The sequence below is a fragment of the Crocodylus siamensis genome, chromosome 1 (genome assembly GCF_052110815.1).
Source record: "Crocodylus siamensis isolate JL-2025a chromosome 1, ASM5211081v1, whole genome shotgun sequence".
Lineage (NCBI taxonomy): Eukaryota > Metazoa > Chordata > Crocodylia > Crocodylidae > Crocodylus > Crocodylus siamensis.
Genome location: NC_143395.1, coordinates 91051168 through 91070771, shown reverse-complemented (window position 1 = coordinate 91070771; position 19604 = coordinate 91051168). Strand labels below are relative to the sequence as shown.

The following is a 19604-nucleotide window of genomic DNA, read 5'->3' as shown; positions in this document are numbered from 1 at the left end:
GAGATTTTTTTTCCCCCCCATCCGGGTTGCCCAAAGGTAGCTAGAATGAAAGTTGCAGGTATTTATCTTGGTACTGAAGTGTGAGTGAATGAACCTGACTTCTAGGTATCCATGTTCTGAAAATGTTTGTGGGCGACAGGCCACAGGACAAAATGGGGGATCATTATAGGAACAGTAACAGCATACAATTCTGGCCGAGTGCTAGACTGCTACTCAACATTCCCTTCCTGTGATTAATTTAAGAAATAATACAAGCAGACCAAGATTGTGGTCAAGCAGTAGCTGCTGCACTTAGGGTTTTCATTTGCGTTTCAGTTTGACAGAGGAAACAACAGTGAAGTTCTGGTGCTCTTTACTTATTTCTTTAATCAAATGAAAAATGAATTATCATTTAATAATATAATGGATTTTATATCTTTTATACTACAGAAATTCTGGTAACTTTGTAAATTAGCTGTAAAAAATAGATATTGCTTCTTTTGTGGATGCATGTCTCACTTTCTTTTGCTCCTCTTTTGCAAGAAATCTAAAATATCATGGTACCTGGCCTGTGGCAAACTGCTGGTGCTCCTTGTGAGACGTGTATCCGTTACATGTATGCATGAGAATCTGAACTTTTTTTTTTGTTGAATCTGCTGATGGCGATGAATGCAATCTTTCCTTTTTGTTCACAATATATTCTGTACTTGCCAGCCTAGCATCACTTTTACTCACGCTTGTGATTGGAGTTATTTGTTTTGGAATTCCCTTGAACAAATACAACACTCTTCATATGCCAAGTTGCACATCCATAGTATTTGCCTGCAAGGGTGTTTTGTAACTTTTTAGCTTTAACAGAATCTACCAAATGTGAGGAGAAAAAAAAAAAAAAAAAATGTGTTGTGGCCACATTGTCAATATTCACTGGAGGTAAGTAGGAAGAAAATGAGAGAGAGAAGGTTTGTTTGACCAAATATTGTGGTAGACTAGGGAAAGGTATTTGAAGTAGAGAAGAATAGTGGTTAAATCCCATTTCACATTCTGTGCCTGTGTTGTCACATACACAGCTGCATACTGGCAAGACCTAAGTTGTAGGTCCTCCTTAGACAGAGAGGGTTTGAACCCATCTCGTGCTTCTCAGAAAAGTACCCTAACCTCCCAGCAACAGGGTAAGTATTGACCGGGACCCTCTCCAGCCCTCCTTTAGAAGCTGGCCCTGTGCCTTGCATTTAATAGTTACTGGATGAAGCCTCCTCACAACAGTATTTTCCCCGCCCCCCTCACTGGGAACAGGAACCCGGGGTTTTCACTTTTCCAAGGAACATTCATCTCACCGAGCCATGCACCCTCTGTTTTGTTCACTTCTTATGTAACCTCATATATCTCCCTCTCTTGCTTGCCCAGCAGGTCAGATTCAAGGAGCGGAGGTGGTGGGGACTAGAGAGAGGTCTAAACACTGGAGTGGTTGGAACACTTTGCTAGGAAGCAGGAAATGCAGGTTCAGGTCTTCTCTGACTGAAGGGGATCCTGAACCTTGAATCTGTTGCTCTCTGGGCAAGTGCCGAAACCACTAGGTATTGACCTAAAAGGGGGAATGGTCCTCCTCTTCCTCTACCACTGCCTCCGCTGCTTTACTTCTGGAAGGTACATAAGCAGGACAGTTCTGCAGCTATGCACATACTAGCTAGGCACATAAAAGGAAATAGGATGTAACCCTAGGAGTTTTTCTTTCTTCTTCCTGAACTTGACAACAGGGTTAGTGAAGAGAGGAAGGTAGTGTTGAAATGATGTTGTAGCCAGAATGGTCCAGGAAATATGCAAGAGGTAAGAAGTTGTGAGGGATGCTTTTTATTGGACCAACGGCATGGTTGTGAGACACTTTTGTTATATCTGCTTCTTTCCCAGAGACCTGAGGAAGGGTACCTGAAAACTTGTTTAAGTCTATCCCAACCATGCAATTGGTCCAAGAAAAGATATCACTGAAAAAAAATCTTGCTTTTCTTGAGAGGTGACACTTGCCAGGTCCTTTTGGCCCTGACCTGCCAGTTTCATACAGCAAGCACTGATTCTTAGCCAGTGGTGCAGCCCCCTTTGGTTCCTGGAGATCCTTTCAGGGGTGCTGCAGAGTGCTATAGAAAATCAGCACTGTTAGGTGTGCAAATATAATTCACAAAATAAGCCCGGACATATATTCCAAATAGTCACCCATAGTGCTAAAAACAATTTGCCCTGTTGTGGTCTTTCGGAGTCCTCTGCAACAGAAAAACTGCTCCATTATTTTTCCATTGAAACATTTTCCAAGGCATACCTCAAATTTAAGAAGGTTAAGAACCACTGCTCTAGATGATGACAGCTGACTATATAAGTGTCACTTTGAGGGTCACATACCTAACCTGCTGACCAGCATCATTTGGAAAGATTACACTTTCTTGCTCAAAAAAGATTTTACATTCTTGGCTTTCATATCTGAGAACTGCTTTCTCTAACACTCAGCTACTGAGGTCAGTGCCTTCTCTTCAACAAACTGTATCAGTGTGGTAGACTTCCAGCCAGGAAGCATCAGTGGTACACATGTCAAAAGGCACCAGAATAGCTGACCCAGCAACAGGTCTTCAAAATATCTAAAAAAAAAAAAAAAAAAAAAAAAAGTCAGCCCTATTTATTCCATAGATTTCATAAACATTAGGGCTGGAAGGGACCTCGGGAGATCGAGTCCAGCCCCCTGCCCAAAGAGCAGGAAGTCAGCTGGGGTCATAGGATCCCAGCAAGATAAGCATCCAATTTACTCTTGAAGGTGTTCAATGTAGGTGCTTGAACCACTTCCGCTGGCAGACTGTTCCAGACCTTGGGGGCTCGGACAGTAAAGAAATTCTTCCTTATGTCCAGCCTGAAACGGTCTTGCAGGAGTTTGTGACCGTTCGACCTCGTCATCCCTTGGGGCGCTCTGGTGAACAAACGTTCCCCCAGATCCTGGTGGTCACCCTTGATAAATTTATAGGTGGCCATCAGATCACCCCTGAGCCTACGCTTTTCCAGGCTAAACAGTCCCATGTCTCTCAGCCTGTCATCGTAAGATCTGTTTTCCTGACCTCTGATCATGCGCGTGGCTCTCCTCTGGACTCTCTCAAGCTTCTCCACATCCTTTTTGAATTGTGGAGCCCAAAACTGGACACAGTACTCCAGCTGCGGCCTCACCAAGGCCAAGTACAAGGGGAGAATGACGTCCCGGGATTTGCTCGAGAAGCATCTATGGATGCAAGCCAGCGTTTTGGTCGCTTTACTAGCCGCAGCATTGCATTGCAGGCTCATGTTCATCTTGTGGTCATTGATGACCCCCAAGTCTCTTTCTTCTGTAGTGCTAACCAACGTAGCACTGCCAAGCCTATAAGGGTGCTGCAGGTTTTTCCTCCCAAAGTGGAGAACCTTGCATTTTTGGTGTTAAACACCATGAGGTTCTCGTCTGCCCATTTGCTGAGCTTGTCCAGGTCAGCCTGGATCACCCGCTTGTCCCCTGCGTGGATGCTTTGCCCCAAAGTTTGGTGTCATCAGCGAACTTGGCCAGTCCACTCCTGACTCCAATGTCCACATCGTTAATGAAGATGTTGAACAGTATGGGTCCCAGGACAGAGCCTTGAGGGACCCCACTGGTCACAGGGCACCACAATGAGTGACTGCCATCAATCACAACCCTCTGGGTCCGACCACGGAGCCAATTTCCCAGCCAGCGGATCGTGGTGGAGCCAAGGCCACAACTGGCCAGTTTGGCCAAGAGGTGATTATGGGATACCAGATCAAAAGCTTTTCTGAAGTCAAGATATATGACATCAACCTCTTCTCCCTTGTCCAGGTGATAGGTCACCTGGTCATAGAAGGAAATGAGATTGGTCAAACAAGACCTACCCGCAACAAACCCATGCTGGCTATCATTTAGAATGTTAGCCTGGGCCAGTCCCTCAAGGATGGCCTCCTTAATAAACTTTTCTAGGATCTTCCCCAGGAGAGAAGTCAGACTAATGGGCCTGTAGTTAGCCGGATCCACTCTCCTCCCTTTTTTGAAGATCAGCACCACATTGGCCTTCTTCCAGTCTTCAGGTACTACACCAGAGTGCCAGGAGTTTTCAAAGATCCGTGCCAGAGGCTGGGCTATGACGCTCGCCAGCTCCTTGAGTACCCTGGGGTGCAGATTGTCAGGGCCAGCTGACTTGAAGGTATCCAGCTTCAAGGTGTTCCTTCACAAGGTCAGCATTGATGGAGGGTAGGGGATCCCCGTCACCAAGATTTCCCTGTCGCATAGCAGGCATGGGCATTCCGTGTGACTGATGAAAGACTGACGCAAAGTACCTATTTAATAGGTTGGCTTTTTCCTGGGCATCAGTTGTCAGTTGCCCCATCTGGTTTAGCAGGGGTCCAACATTGCCCTTGCTTTTCCTCTGGCTCCCCACATATCTGAAAAAGGATTTTTTGTTGTCCTTGATGCCTGAAGCTAGTTGGAGTTCAGTTGCAGCCTTGGCTTTCCTGGTTTGCTCCCTGCAGGACCGGACCAGCGCGGAGTAATCCTCCTTGGAGGTGAATCCTGTCCTCCATCCTTTGTAGGCTTTCCTTTTTAGATGGTGGTGGCGATCATGATGATGACAGTAATAATAATTACATTACCACACATTGTTAAGAGGAATAATTTTTGTTCCCCTTTTTAAAAGGGTAGAATTTTACCTTGTAAAAAATCTCCATCTGATTTTCTTTCTAGAAACCAGTTCTACAACCAGTTACCTAATGGAGGGCTGCCACCAAATGCATATGCCCCAGTGGAGGAATGCCCGTGTAATCCTGACTGTGCAGATCAAATGATCAATTTTCCACCCCCTGCTGCTGTCCCAAGACCTCCCAGTAACCCTGCAGCCAAGGGAACTCTGAGAACAAGTAATTTACCAGAAGAGCTGCGTAAGTTATTAGTAAATTAATTCTGTCAGGCTTTATTTTGCCAAAAGCAGCCTATCAGTTTTAGATATCATGAAAAGCTTTAGTTAGCATTAAAATGTAAACAGCATAAAGAAAACGAAGAAACAAAATACTAAACATCATCAACTCATCCATTTGTGTGTGTGTACTGTAGCAAATTATTCCCTTGGATCCTGAAAAAAATTAACATAATTCTCATTAATTGCTTTTCCCTTTGGTGTCTCTATTATTAAAGAAAATAACCACTTTTTACATTGTTTTCTTGGAGCAGATGATTTCTTGCTATACTACATGCTTCTGTGAGGCAGGAGGCACTGCAACTCAGACTATGTGTACACTGCAAACTTGCCATGCCAGACAGTGGTGCATTCAAACATGCTGTGGCGAAAGGAGCTTTTTTTTTTGAGTGCATCAAGTGCACCGATGGTGCCTGCCACTTTAAGACCAGAGCCAAGCAACCAGCAGGTGCTTGACTGCAGCAGCCATTTTAGATCTCTGGCCACCCATATAAACAGGGCAGTTTGCTGCTGGCAGGCAGCAACATTGCTTAGCTGCAGGGTTTCTTGTATCATCCTGTAGGTAAGGGAGGAGCTGTAGGGGTGACTTGTTGGTTCCTGGTCCTGGGCATGACCTAAAATTGCACCCTGCTGGAAGTGGGTGGCCTGGTGGGGCTCTCAGTGGTGTGGGAGCCCCCAGAAAATGCCAGGCCAGGTATTACCCCAGTGAAAGGCAAGTAGGGGTGCCTTAAATCCTAGCCCCCACTTTTGGGTGGGTCATGTAACATCAGAGGTAGTGGTGCCAGGCATGGATGAGGCCACCTGAGCCCTGTGGGGTGTAGGACCTCAAGGAAAGGTAGTTGGGGCCAGTTACAGTCACCTGAGCCCACTGGGGAGGGAAGTCCCTTGGCCCCAGGTGAGGGGGCGGTGTGGAGCCTCAAGTGAGGGGAGTAGGCCTAGGGCATGTCTCTGGACACCTGAGGTTGTAGTTTAGCCCACAGGCCGAGTAAAGGGGCTCAATCCGAGAGATAGGGGTGAGTCTTGACCCCGGTAAGTCCTCCACTGCTGGGTAACTGAGTGTGGGTTGAAAGCAAGACCTATAGTGGAGCACAATGACATGCTGCTTCAGGGGGGAGCGAGAGTCCCTGTAAGACCCGGTGTGGGATAAGAATGCCCCAGTGAGGTGTGACCCCAGAAAGGGGGTGGAGATGAGGAGCCCCAGTGTGGGGGAAGGAAAATGAGGGCTGAGTGCCCGGTATGTTTGTATGTATAGAGTTCCCCCAGAAAGGGCCAGAGCAAGCCTAGACCCAGTTAGGTAACTGCCTGGCCACTACCCCAGTGAGGGTCACGGAAGAGACCCAAAAGACGGTATGTCTGCTACTCAAGGTACAAACTAGTTAAAGCCTATGGCCTAAGGGGCCTCCTTCAAGAGGAAGCCAGGAAGTATAAGTTGTCAACATGAGAGAGACCCTGTGAGAGAGGGTGAAGTGTGTGAGGCCCTAGTGTGTCTGAGGCCTGACAATGAGACCTAAGCTTGGTCCAGGCGTAGGCCAGAAGCACCGTGTTATCTGGGTGCCATCTGCAAGGCTTGGGCTGCAGTGTAGGGGAGGGATGGAGCCACAGATAGTGCCCCCTGGCATCAGGGCAAGAATGGGCAGCCTCCAGCCTTAATTAATATCTTAATTAACAACAGGGCATGGCAGAAGAGACAGGTGTGTGGTATGCCCAAAGGAAAGCTGGGAAACTAGCACTGTACATTTGCATGTGCACTTCATAGCAAACTGGAAGTAGTGCAGCCACATTCATGTAGAACCAACTAGCTTGCCATCAGTTCTGAGTCTTACCAAGACTAATTATTCCATTCTTAGCCCTCTGCAAATGCACTGATGCTAAAGCAGGTAGCCCAGCATCACACTATGGCCTTGCATAGTAAGTTTGCATTGTAGGCATAGTAAACTATTATAGAAAGTAAAGCATAAAAGTACTAGTTGTACCCTCTACTACAAAACAGACAGAAAGGAGGTCAGGTCATAGTCTCATTTGTCTTGTGAGCTAGTCACTGAAGCTGATTTTCTATGAAGATGAGCACACACTCTTTATAACAACAAAAAGATACTGTATTTGTCCTGGGATCAAATATTTTATCCCATAAGAGAGTGTAATCGTCAGACCTCTATGTCTGTTGTGCTGGGATAAATCCTAAAAAGGTTCACAGGATAAGAAATAAGGATAGTTTATCTCAGAACATCACAAAGTGCATCTGAGTGGTTCTCAGGATAGCATCATTGAATCAATGGCAGAAAAGCAGCCGTACATTCAGCCACTCATTAAACCCTCATTAGAAGAGTGTTGTGTGTGCACACAATCCTGGGACATTTCTGTTTTGAGACAAGCGCAACTTGTCCAGGGACAAATGTAACATCTTTCCTAATCAAAGTGTGTCACAGCAGCTGACTGTGCCTCCCCACTGTCATACTGAGGTGCACCCACATCAATGCAGAACCAGATGGACAGTGGGAAGCATTACAAATGGCTTAATGTTATGTTGTCATTGTCTGAGAAAGTTTAGGATTTGAAAAGGTAAAAGTTGTTTTAAGTGGTGTTGATCAGCACAGATCCAACAACCTCTCTACCAGAATCTTAGTTTCCACTATTTTGTTTTGTATTCCTACTTCAAAATCTCATGTTACCAGTCATCATGTGCCTCTGTCAATTCCACCTTCATTGTCGCTCTTGGTTGTGCTCTAACTTAATCACTTTTTATGCATCACTTGTTATGATGCAGAAATTACTAGGTAAAATGTTATGGCCTGTGTTAGGCAAGAAGTGGAATTAAAATGGTCTGATCAAGGATGATCCAATTCCAGTCTTCAATTTTAAGATTCTTGGATTCTTAAACTGGTTATAAACCCCTTTGCACGTCTTTAGTCAAGTCCTAACTCTTGGGTGCCTCAGAAGCAAAGAGATAGGATATTACATCTGGACTAGGATTTCTACACAGAAGGGCAGAGTAGAGTCACCACACCGGCTCCGATGCATTTTATATACAATCCAAGCAGGTGCCTAAGCAAGCCAAGTTATGAAATTATCTGCACCTCTTTGAATTTTTTGACTCACCACAAGTTTATATGCATGTCTCTCTTAGGTAAAGTTTTTATAACATATTCCATGGATACAGCTATGGAGGTCATGAAATTTGTGAACTTCCTGCTTGGAAATGGATTTCAAACTGCAGTGAGTATTCTTTTTAGAGAGAATGGTTTTCAGCCAAGGAAGAAAAAAAGGGAGACTTTTTCTACAGAGTGTATAGAATGTATTAAATATTTTTTCTGCATATCATGACATTTTATAGATAAGAGAAAAGGAAAGGAAGCTAACTTGGGTTTTGGCTGTAATGTTTAGTTTAAATTATCCACATCATCATCTGACTGTAATTTATTTTTAAGTGAGTTTTGAAAGGTACTGGAAGGATAGCTCTGGAGATTTCTATTTATGGACTCCAGGTATAACCCAGACCATCAGTGTGAGCTTTCTTACACTGCTCCATCAATGTGCCGTTTCCTTGTTTTGGACCAAAATGGAGGGCGGTGGGGGGAGGGAGTTCAGTTTTCATGTCCATTCCACCCAAACTATGGCTTCTTTGATAAGAATACTAAGGCCATAAAAAGATGTTACATTAACACTAAATATGCCCTTGTAAAGCTACAGAAAGCAAGCAGTCTTTCAAGCTGTTTGTAGTGCTACAAAGATATGGAAAGTGCTATAAAAAAACCTAGTACTTTCAAAGAGGAATTTCTCCATTGTCTAGTGCAGAGGTTCTTAAACTTTTTTGTACTAGGATCCATTTATAAACATTGACTAGTCCCAACCCAGTGCCCCTAGATCCTGACCTGCGGCCCCCAGACCCCCAGTTTGTGGGGCAGGGGGTGGGTATGGTGGGGGGGGGGGGGGGGGAGGGGAGGGACATAGGGAGTTCCAAGCAGCCCCTTGCAGGCTGGAACTCTGCCAGCCTGCAAGTGAAAAGCCATGGGTTCCCACATTTTCTCCTTTTAAAAGGAGAATCCATTTTTAAAGTTTGTTCATGACCCTTTCATATATTCATGTAACCCACTTTTGGGTCACAAGTCACGCGTTGAGAAATGCTGGTCTAGTGCTACATGTAACACCTATCCCAATCTCCATTAGTTCTCAAAGAGATCATGGCTCTGAAATTAAATCAGCCAATTCCTTCAGCATCTGAAGGTGCATCCCATCTGGCCCTACTGAAAGCATCTAGCTTCTCTAAATAACCCCAACCTGTTCTTCTGCTACTTTGAGCCGTTTGTTTCCTTGTCTATCTCTGCCACCAACTGCATCTCATCTGGTAGTTGTCCCTGTTTATGAAGACCAAAGTAAAAAGGTATTAAATATTTCAGCTTTTTCTGCATCATCTGAAACTACATTGATGCATAACTACATAGCTCCCTACATTCTGTAAGAGACTTATGATTTTCCTATTATTTTGACATACTTGTAGAAACTCTTTTGATTGCCTTTTATGTCCCTTGCCAGTTGAATCTCCAATTGTGCTTTGGCTTTCCTAATTTTCTTCCTGCATGCTCCTTCTACTCTTCCCTAATACTATGGCCAAGTTTTCACTTTTTATAGGATTCCTTTCTGAGTTTCAACTCATTAAAAAGATTACTGTCTTCCCATTCTTCTGTATTATCACTCAGGGTAGCTTGCTCCTGTGCCCTTAAAAGGTCCTTCTTAAAGTACAGGCAGCTTTTCTGGAACCCTTTTAGATCTGCCTCACAAGAGATCCTGCCCACCAGTTCCCTGAATTCATTAATGCTTGCTTTTCTGAAGTCCAGTGTCTTTATCCTGCTGTTCTCTTTCCTTCCTCCCTTCAGGGTCTTGAACGCTATCATTTCATTGTCACTGGGTGTGTCTATACATTCATTAATTTGCTTTTGGTAATGCACATTAAATTTGGTGACCCTATTGTGAGGCACTAGAAAGAGGTGCATTAGCCTATTTTAATACACATTAGCAAAGTGCATGGTTTTTCTGTGATGCTTTAATGCACATTAATATAGGCACTTGTAGATATGTGCACTGTCACCCAAGCATTCAAGTTACTGTCCACCTTCACATTCTCAACCAATTCCTCCTTGTTTGGATGCAGCAAGCCAAGAAGCGTTTCCCCATCAGTGGGAGCGTCTATATGTGCATTAAGGCACTTTTAAAACATGTATTAAATTTAGTACCTCCAATGTGAGGTATTAAAGAAATGTGCATTAGGCAGCCTTAATCTGCAGCAATGAATACACACATGTTAAGTGATGTGTAATGTGCAGTAGCCTATTTTACTGCACATCTGTGTAATCACAGTTTTTTACATGACACTTTAAGGAGCAGTAAAATAGGTTACTGCACATTAGAGTGTAGATGAGTCCAGTGGTCCATCTACTATGTGCATCACAAAAGTTATCCCTAGCTCACTTCAGGAATTTGCTGGACTGCTTGTGCATTGCTGAGTTTTCTTCTCAGCAGATGTCCCAATAATTAGAGTCCCCCATGAAAACCAGGTTGTACAATTTGGAAGCTTCTGTTACTTGTTTAAAAAGAGACTTCATCCACCCTTTCTTCCTGGTTTGAGGTCTGTAGCAGATGCCCACCATGACAGGAGTTATGTGTCTGTTTTATTTTGGTTTTAAAGTAAAAGGCATCAATTTAAAAGAGCTGAGGAACAGGCCAGGCATTCAGGAACATTCTTGAAGCCAGCAAATGGGGAACAGATAAAGATGAAGTACAATAACCCTAAACTCCTGTTCTCTTACAGATTGATATATTTGAGGACACAGTACGAGGTATCGACATCATTAAATGGATGGAACGCTACCTAAGTGACGTACGTAAAGGCAATTTAATCTTGCATGGGTATTTCCCCCAGAAAGGGTCCAAGGAACATCTTCAATTTGATACTATCAGGGAGGGACCACAAAATACATTATTTCCCCCTATTCTTCCACCACCTTAGAGGCATGTAATAGAAATGTAAACCCAAGGTCTCAATCACTTCTGTTTATTAAAACATTCCAAAACACTCTCTCTCTCTCTACAAGATGAGGTATTAATCCTGACCAAACTCAAACTCTGGTAGTTAAATTCTGCCTGAAGTTGCAGTTGAACAAATTGTTCCTTTCAAAACTGTGTAATATTTCTATGTATGGTTAAGCAATTACTGTGTTTCCTCCCAAGAGGAGCTGCATTACAGCAGCAAATGTAGTCACCCATCTTCCCATATAATTTGCATATCACTACATTTGTAAAGCACTCTGAGGTTCTTCTAGATAAAATATGCCATATCAATATATGCTCGAAATCAGTGCTCTGCTAGTCAGAGTGTAGGTTTAAATTTGACAGCTTTATATTTTTCTGAGAAGCAGGACTTGATTCAAAGCAAAGATCATATTCCTATTAATTATGAGGTCCTTAGCACCTGCAAATTTCACTGAAGCTCATGGTAGCTGTGAGTGTTCAGTTCTTCTGAGAATCGCATGGAATCATTGTACTAAGCAAAAACCAATGGTGATACCCCATGACAAAACTGATGCAGTTATTTTATGCATATTTTAATGTATGCATTTAATTTATTCCTTTATTTCATATCTATCAACTCCTGATTTTATGATGTCATCTTGGTCAAGATAATTGGTCTCTCTGTGCCTCAACTTTCCTATTCATAAAATGGAGTTGAGTTAATATTTGGAGTGCTGTCAAGTTGAAATTTTTGCTGCATGCTTTGAGATCCTGAAAACAGATCCCAACCTTTCAGAAGTGCACACAAGTGAGACAGAACTACTAGACACATGAATGTGTGTTTACCTATGCAAATTCTCAACATGCATTCACACATCTGGCAGTATATGTGCAAGTCAGGCACATGTAACTGTGGTTCTCTAATATGTTGATCCAGTGCAAGTGATCATAGTGACTTGTAATGTCTGGCCCCCACAACTCTACATCATTCTACAAGGGCGTTTCAGAAACTAACCTCATTTCTCTACATCGTTGCCCTGCTTTGCAAGACAGACAACCTACCAAATCACAAGTTTCTTGATACCATCCTGAAAGAAGTTTTTTTGGTTGCTGTGACAGCCACTCCTGTATTGCAAGTTTCACATCTGCATCACTGGCAAATGTGTGTCCACAAAGAGCCTCCTTCAGTGGTCCAAACAGGTGATAATTACTTGGAACAAGATCAGGACTGTATGGCAGATGCAGTAAGATTTCACAGCTCAGTGCATGCAAAGTCTTGAAAGTCATCCACACACTATGTAGGCTTGTAATGTGTACTAGAGAAGAACAAACACCTTGCTTGACTGTTCCACACCATTTGGTCTGAATAGCTGGCTTCAGATTGTTTTGGAGAACATGGCAGTAGGTGGTACTGTTGATCATGACCCTGTGCTCCATGAAATGGACAAAGAGCAGTCCTTTGCAATCCCAGAACAGAATGAACAAGACCTTGCCAGATGATGGATGCATGCAGAGTTTTTTGGGCATACTCTGCCTTTTGCTCTTGGGATTATAATGGTGCACCCAGGTCCGATTCCTGGTGACAATGCATGAGAGGAACACCTTGCCATTGTCCCACTGCAGAAGCTGGGTACACATTTCCACGTGCTGTTGTTTAGGCACATATGTCACTTGGTTTGCACCCAATGGACACGCACTTTCCAGTAATTCAGGTGATCATGCAAAATGGGGTGGGGACTGCCAGCATTTACACCTGTTTTCACCATTAGTTCCAGAATGCTTATTCACCTGTTTGTGCATATAGCAACAATGACTGTAGCAACTTTGTTTCCATCATGGCTGTTTTGTGGTGTCCCACTTGGGTTCCTCTGCTATGGACATGTGACTTTATAAAAAAAAAAAAACAAAAACCAACAACAACAACAAAAAAGAAACACTTCTCTCCCCTCTCCTAGACTTTCCATTGAGATATACAGTGCTCGTGATTTTTTGCCACAATCCTGTGGTACATTTCTCTAGGTGGCACACCTTGGGAACCTATACATGTGCATCAGCATCCCTGCATTGAAAAAATGGTTCAACAAGCTTTAGTTAAAGCACCTCCCAACACCATTTTTCAATACGGGGACACTGATACATGTAATGCTCTGGGTGCTCCAATTAAATCACCCCACCCCCACTACAGGCCCAGAGCACATCTATAAATGCCTCTTGAGCTCACAAAAAACAAAATGACACAAGGCTGTTCTTGATGCCCACTGATAACTGCATGGCCATGTTGTTTAGTTATTCACTAGCATCAGCTTTCCCTGCTTCTGTGTAGTTTACCGCTTTATCAGAGATACAGTGTGGGCAGCCATTTTGTCATTCATTTATGAAACACCCTCCTATTTTCTCACAAGTAAAGGAACTCAAGTGGTACATAAACTGGGACTAGTAGTGTACTGCAGGTTGTGATCATAGTCTTCACTGGCAAAAGTGATGTCTGTTTCTGTAAACAGCCATGATTGAGTATCCAACTGTTAGGGGCGTGCGAAGCGGGCCCTATTTGATTCAGATTCAGCCCGAATCAGGGACAGCAATTCTATTTATTGATTCGGATCACTGTCCCCGATTTGATTTGGCCAAATCTGAAGATTTGATGCCGATTCAGAGAATCAGCAATTCGGACATAGACACAGCTTTAAAAGTTTTTTCTGCATACCCTGAGGTAGCAGGCACAGCTCGTTACTGCTGCGATGCTGGGGTGCATGGGCCCTCCACATGCTTGGCTGGAAACCCAGAAGTGGACCAGTTGCTGAGCCAAGAGGGCACAGAGTGGAGCCGCACGCTCCCTGGCGGACTTGAAAGTGGACTGGAAGTGCTTCTGGTCCACTTCTAGGTCTGCTGCCAAATGCATGGGGAGCCCCCTGTGCTTCTGTGGGACACTCCATGAGCCACAGCATCACAGCACTCATGAACCCCTGCTACCTAGAGGGATGTAGAAAAAAAAACATTTAAAGCTGTGTCTGTGTCCTGATCTCTGAATCTTTCCAAATCTCTCCGAATCAATTAGGAGGGTTTCAATTTGATTCGGAGAGATTAAAGGGTCCTCTGATTCCATTTGGATTTGGAGGTTTGGCTGCCGAATTGAGCTGAATCTCCACCAAACCAAGTCAGGGACCAAAGCTTCGCACAGGCCTGCCAACCATGTATATACTTTACCATGTGCAGTTTTGAAAATTTGGGGCTGGACTGTTTTACATTATTTGTATGTGAATATATAATGTATGTACTTTAATAATGCATTAATAAAAAGTTACTTCTCAGGTTTCAACTTGAAATTGGTAGACTAACAGTTGTCCAGTCCTTTGACATTTATATATATGTATGAATAGAGGCATCAAGAAAGAGAGGAGTGTATTAGTTTCACTGTCTTTCACTTGCCAGAATGAATGAGAACCTCTTGCAATTGCCAAGAACATTACGATCATTTAAAATACAAACTGGCAGGTTTCCGAGCTGCCTCTGCCAGACATACTGCACTTCACAATTTCATAAAAGTGCTTTATTCCCCAACAGAAGACGGTGATGATAATCATAGCAATCAGTCCAAAATACAAACAGGATGTTGAAGGGGCTGAATCCCAGCTGGACAGGGATGAACATGGCTTACATACTAAATACATCCACAGGATGGTAAGCAAAGACATGTGTTTGCCATTTTAAGAAGAATCTGCACTGTTTCCTCTATTTTTGAAAGGCAAATATTTCTCTAAATGGCAGGTTCCTGGTTTTGATATCACTGATCAAAAAAAAAAAAAAAAAAAAAAAGTCAAAGGTTTATCCAACCTTTGGCTAGCACTGCAGCGGGCTGCCTTTGACTGCCCCATGAATGACCAGGCACCTGTTTATCAGCTAGGTTAACTGAGGGCAGTCTTGGGCACAAGTCCAGAGCAGTGCTTGCACTTACTCTTCTAAATCTATAGCAAGACATCTTAACCTCTTTGCCATCATACCCCATTCTCTTTACTGCCTAACGATAATGTCTTAGTGTTCACATTCACCTTCCCTTCTACCCAGTTTCTTTTACTCAAGAGCATGAGCTAAGAGGTACTGAGTTCTAGATAAAAAATAATCCCTTTCATCTGCATGCACCTTATTTGTCCATGGTTTTGTGGTCTTACAAAATTGGATTTTTTTTTTTTAATTTTTAGTTTGCAGTCCAGCACATTAAACCCTCTCAGGATTTAATCTAATGTCATCTCACTTTTTGGCATGTAATTCCACTCCTACAGGGCAAGGGCTCTTTATGGCAATAAAGCTAAGTCCAGGCCTGGCAGTGAATAAGACTCATACCTGTGTACTTTCACAAAGCTAATTGTTTCTGCCTCTTCTGTCAACTCCCTGAGTATCTCATATTCTATTTCTATAGGCCTTGCATTGTTACACTTTAAACATCACGGAGTTCTCTCCAAAGAACGCCAATGATTCCCCATAATGGGCTAGTGCAACAGTGCTCAACTAGAGCCTGTGGGGCAGATTTAGCCCATGGTGCCATGTCATCAGGCCCATGGGACTCCGCATGAGTCTGGAAATTTGGCGGCAGGGGAGTGGTGCCACTTATGGGAAGTCTTGGGTCTTGCATGCTAGATCAGGTGCCTGATCCAAGCATGCAGAGTTGGGTGGGAGTGGTGCCAGGCCAAAGAGGCAAGCCCAGTTTGGGGGTGGGAGAGTATGATAGCAGGCCCCTGGGGCCCAATCTCACTATATAGGGCAGAGAAGGAACAGTACAGAGCCCCACGGGCTAGTCCTGGTGCCAGGCTCAATCAAGGCCACTGACTGGCTCCACACCATTCATCTGGCCTGTGGGGCCAAATGGTTGAGCACCCCCGTGTTAGCGCATAGGTAGTCCTTCTCTCCGCTTGAAAGCTAAGAGCTTCCAGTCCTCACCACTTCAGAAAAAAAAAAAAATGACATTGCATTAAACACAAGTCTCTGTGACATAAAACACAGCTTGTGTTCTACAAAGGATATAGACTTGGCCCAAAATGTGAAGGTACTAAATTAACCACTTGACTACATTGTTAACTGGACAAGAGTCTTTATCTAGTCAAACTTAAGCAATTTTAGATGTATTTGACAAAATTACTGATGTACTTCAAAATAAAATTATTTGATTTGGAATGACTGACAAACAGTCAACAAAGTTTGAAGAATCATTTCCAGTATCTCTTATTTCTACAGTAGAAAGAAGCCATATAACTAGCCATGCAAACGGTGCCTAGTGTAATTAGAAGCAAAGGTTCACCAGCTATAGGCAAAATAACTTAACAGAAGAGTACGTAGTGACTGCTTTATATGTGTAGGAGTATAGACATGTGTACAGAAAAAACAAGGTATTAATCTTCCAGCTAAATCTGGCAAATTTGTTCTTTTGTAGATGCAGATTGAGTTTATACAACAAGGAAGCATGAACTTCAGATTCATTCCTGTGCTTTTCCCAAATGCTAAGAAGGTAAAGAAAAACATATATTTGGTACTTGATTAATCATTTGTTATTTTGAGCAAGGTGAAAGATTAAATCTGAAAAGACTCTCTCTCCTAGTCTTTTATAACCTCCTAGTAATCATCTGAGTAGCATTTTTGTTTTAAAAAATGATCCATATGTTTATACAAATTCTGCAGTATAAATCAGTATGTTAATGTGAGATATTTGGTGCTGATGACTATAACCACTGAAGCAAATATATATTCATACCTTTATAATTTTGCTAGTTCATTCAAATATAATCCTGATGAGTCTAATGAAAAGAGATTTATGACTGGGGTGAAGTTATTTCAACTTTTCAAACATTTTTTATTAATATTTGTTAGTTAATTCTGAATGTTAAGATACAGTGCCACTGCAGGAGTTGTGGTGGGCCCGTCTAGCAAATTATAGTGGTTCACAGGACCTGAAGTTCCAGTTTCATTTGGAAGATAAATTTGAAAATGGGAAGCAAGTAAAATCCAATACCTCCCCTTTCATCTTTATAAAACAGAGAGAATATATGTAACAGTAGAAGTGTTAAATATAGTGTTCTTTCTAAATTCAAGTTTCACAACTGTATTGTCCCCCAAAATTCAAATGGATACAATATTTGTTGCTACTTTTTCCTCCTACAATTTAATCTTAAAATGTCATTGTTCACTGCTGTTGCATTACACCCAAATGGTTGCCACATTTCAATACTGGACAGAAGGTTTCAGAACAACAGTTTGCCACCTAAATCAATTTATAAACAGATATGAGGCCTTGTGGACTTCAGGAGAGCTGTAGGTGACCATCACCTTTGAACATCTCTCCCAACTATCCAGCTGGCCCAGTGAAAGACTCAAACAAACAAATCTTGCTTCTTGCATAATCCCTGGATCATGACAGCTACAACCATACCCATACAAAAACAATATATCCAGGCATCTATTTAATCTTAATTTAGGCACATAACTTTAAATCTTTACATTTGAAAATGTTTTACTTGGATTGTAAAGCATTTGGAATCTTTCAAGATACCATATTTTACTATTCTATCATAGATTCATAGATGTAGGGTCAGAAGGGACCCAAGTAGATCTTCAAGTCTGACCCCTGCCCTGGGCAGGAGAAAATACTGGGCTCATATGACTCCAGCTAGGTAATTATCAAGCCTCCTCTTAAAGACCCCCAAGGTAGGAGCCAGCACGACTTCCCTTGGAAGTTGGTTCCAGATCCTAGCCCCCCTGCGTAGTGCCTTCTAATATCCAGCCTAAACCTACTCTCAAACAATTTATGCAGTTATTCCTTGTTACTCCGGGAGGTGCTCATGGGAACAGGGTCTCTCCCATTCCCCCCTGGTAAGTTTATAGACAGCCACCAGGTCCCCTCTCACCCTTCTCTTGTGACAGCTGAACAGGTTCAGGCCCCATAGCCTCTCCTCATAGGGTCTGCCCCGCTGCCCCTGGATCATATGAATGGCCCTCCTCTGGACCCTCTCGATGCTGGGCACATCCCTCCTAAAGTGCAGCGCCCAGAACTGGACACAGAACTCCAGCTGTGGCCTGACCAGTGTTGCATAGAGGGGGAGGATCACCTCCTTGGCCCCGCTTGTGATGCATCTGTGGTCATGCAGCTTCCAAAGCAGCTTTTCTCCTCAGACAAAGAAAGGCTTTAGGATGTCAGAATTTTAACTTTAAGGCTATATCTACATCAGTGGGAACTCTGGGCAGATCAAAAGCAACATATTGCGTTGAGTTCTCTTTCAAAAAAGCACTACTAGAGGCCACTGGGCAGGACTAGCCCTAACTTTTTGGAGTTCTTGATAAGTAATGTGCAAGCACAACTTTAGTACAAACAAGATTTTACAGTAGGGGAAATGAAAAGTGGTACAAGAATCTGAAAGGAATAGGGAAGATGGATACAACAGGCCTTTTTAGGCCTACTGACAGATATAAAAATAACAAAATCACCCAAATTGTGTCTAAACTTTGTGAACTAAAATACTACTTAAATCTTTGGCAGTGGCTCTTTAGTAATTTTACAAGCTGGTCTGTTGAGCTGTCCCTGTCACAGCAGTAAAGCATGTCTTCAAGCAATGACACTTCTTGGTAGCCACAGCCTAGTGGAGGACATTCTTACATTTTCAAGAGGGGCCTTTTTCCAACTAAACTGCAAAGTTAGGTCCATCTTAACAACCTTTGTAATGGTCTTTTTTATTGCATGTTTCTCTGGCACAAGATCAAACTCCATCTAATTAACTACTATCACTGTGAATGGAAGGAAGTGTCAACCACACTCAAAGAGACCACTAAACTGTAAAGTGATCTGGAGAGATTGCAGTAGTGAGGGGGACATGGGCAATTATAGGAATTGTTGTACCAATGTGTAAACCCTCTATTGTAAGAATATAAAATGCACCATAGATGCAAAATGGAATCATGTAAAAAAGAGGCAGAAATACTTATGCTCTTCAACCCAGCTTATTTACATTTTGTTCATTTCATTTCATCTTTATAATGATTCTTCATGTAATTAAGTATTGCTAGAGTTGCCACTAGAAATAGAGCTGACCTCAGAAAGATGCAGGTGTTAAGGTTTAGAATAGTGGTATCCAACCTTTTTTTGCCGTGACCTGCTGCTGGGAGCGGAGTGCAGTAGCAGTAGCGATGGTGGCCTGGGGGGTAGGGGGAGCTCCCGGCATGGCTTGTTTTTTTGTGCAGCACCTCCAGCATTGCCCCCGTGACCCTCATTTGGGTTGTGACCTGAGGTTGGGGACCCTGGTTTAGAAAGTCCTGGGTCCCAGGATTATTTTTGCGTTTTATCCAATGATCTTCCAATATTAAATTCATAAACAGGCCTAGTGGCAGGGACCAGAACCAGATTCTCACCCCAGAAGGCTGCCCTCCTCATTGGGCTACTGAATCATTTTTCCCCTCTTGCTCTCTGTTTGATATTATGAATGTTGCATTTCATTTTGCCCTTTGCCCCATCTTCTGTAAGATGTCCCCCCATACTACATCCTGATTCTTAGGGCAGTCTCCTCAGGTGAAAGATGTAGTTTTGAACCCTCTGGAGCTGAGGAAGGCCTAGAACCCAGGTCTACGCTGGAAAACTAGTAGGCAATTATATAAAAGGTGATTGCAATTTATGGT

The 19604-nt window shown here is 43.0% G+C and overlaps 1 protein-coding gene across 1 annotated transcript in view; it reads left to right on the top strand.

The window, feature by feature from the left end:
- TRAF3IP2 (TRAF3 interacting protein 2) overlaps positions 1-19604 on the top strand; it is a 54461-nt gene that overhangs the window by 31001 nt on the left and 3856 nt on the right. The window contains exons 5-9 of the mRNA XM_090038068.1: positions 4724-4917; positions 8077-8165; positions 10756-10824; positions 14517-14633; positions 16378-16452. Coding sequence (XP_089894194.1) covers positions 4724-4917; positions 8077-8165; positions 10756-10824; positions 14517-14633; positions 16378-16452 — 544 coding nt within the window. The remainder of the gene's footprint in view (positions 1-4723; positions 4918-8076; positions 8166-10755; positions 10825-14516; positions 14634-16377; positions 16453-19604) is intronic.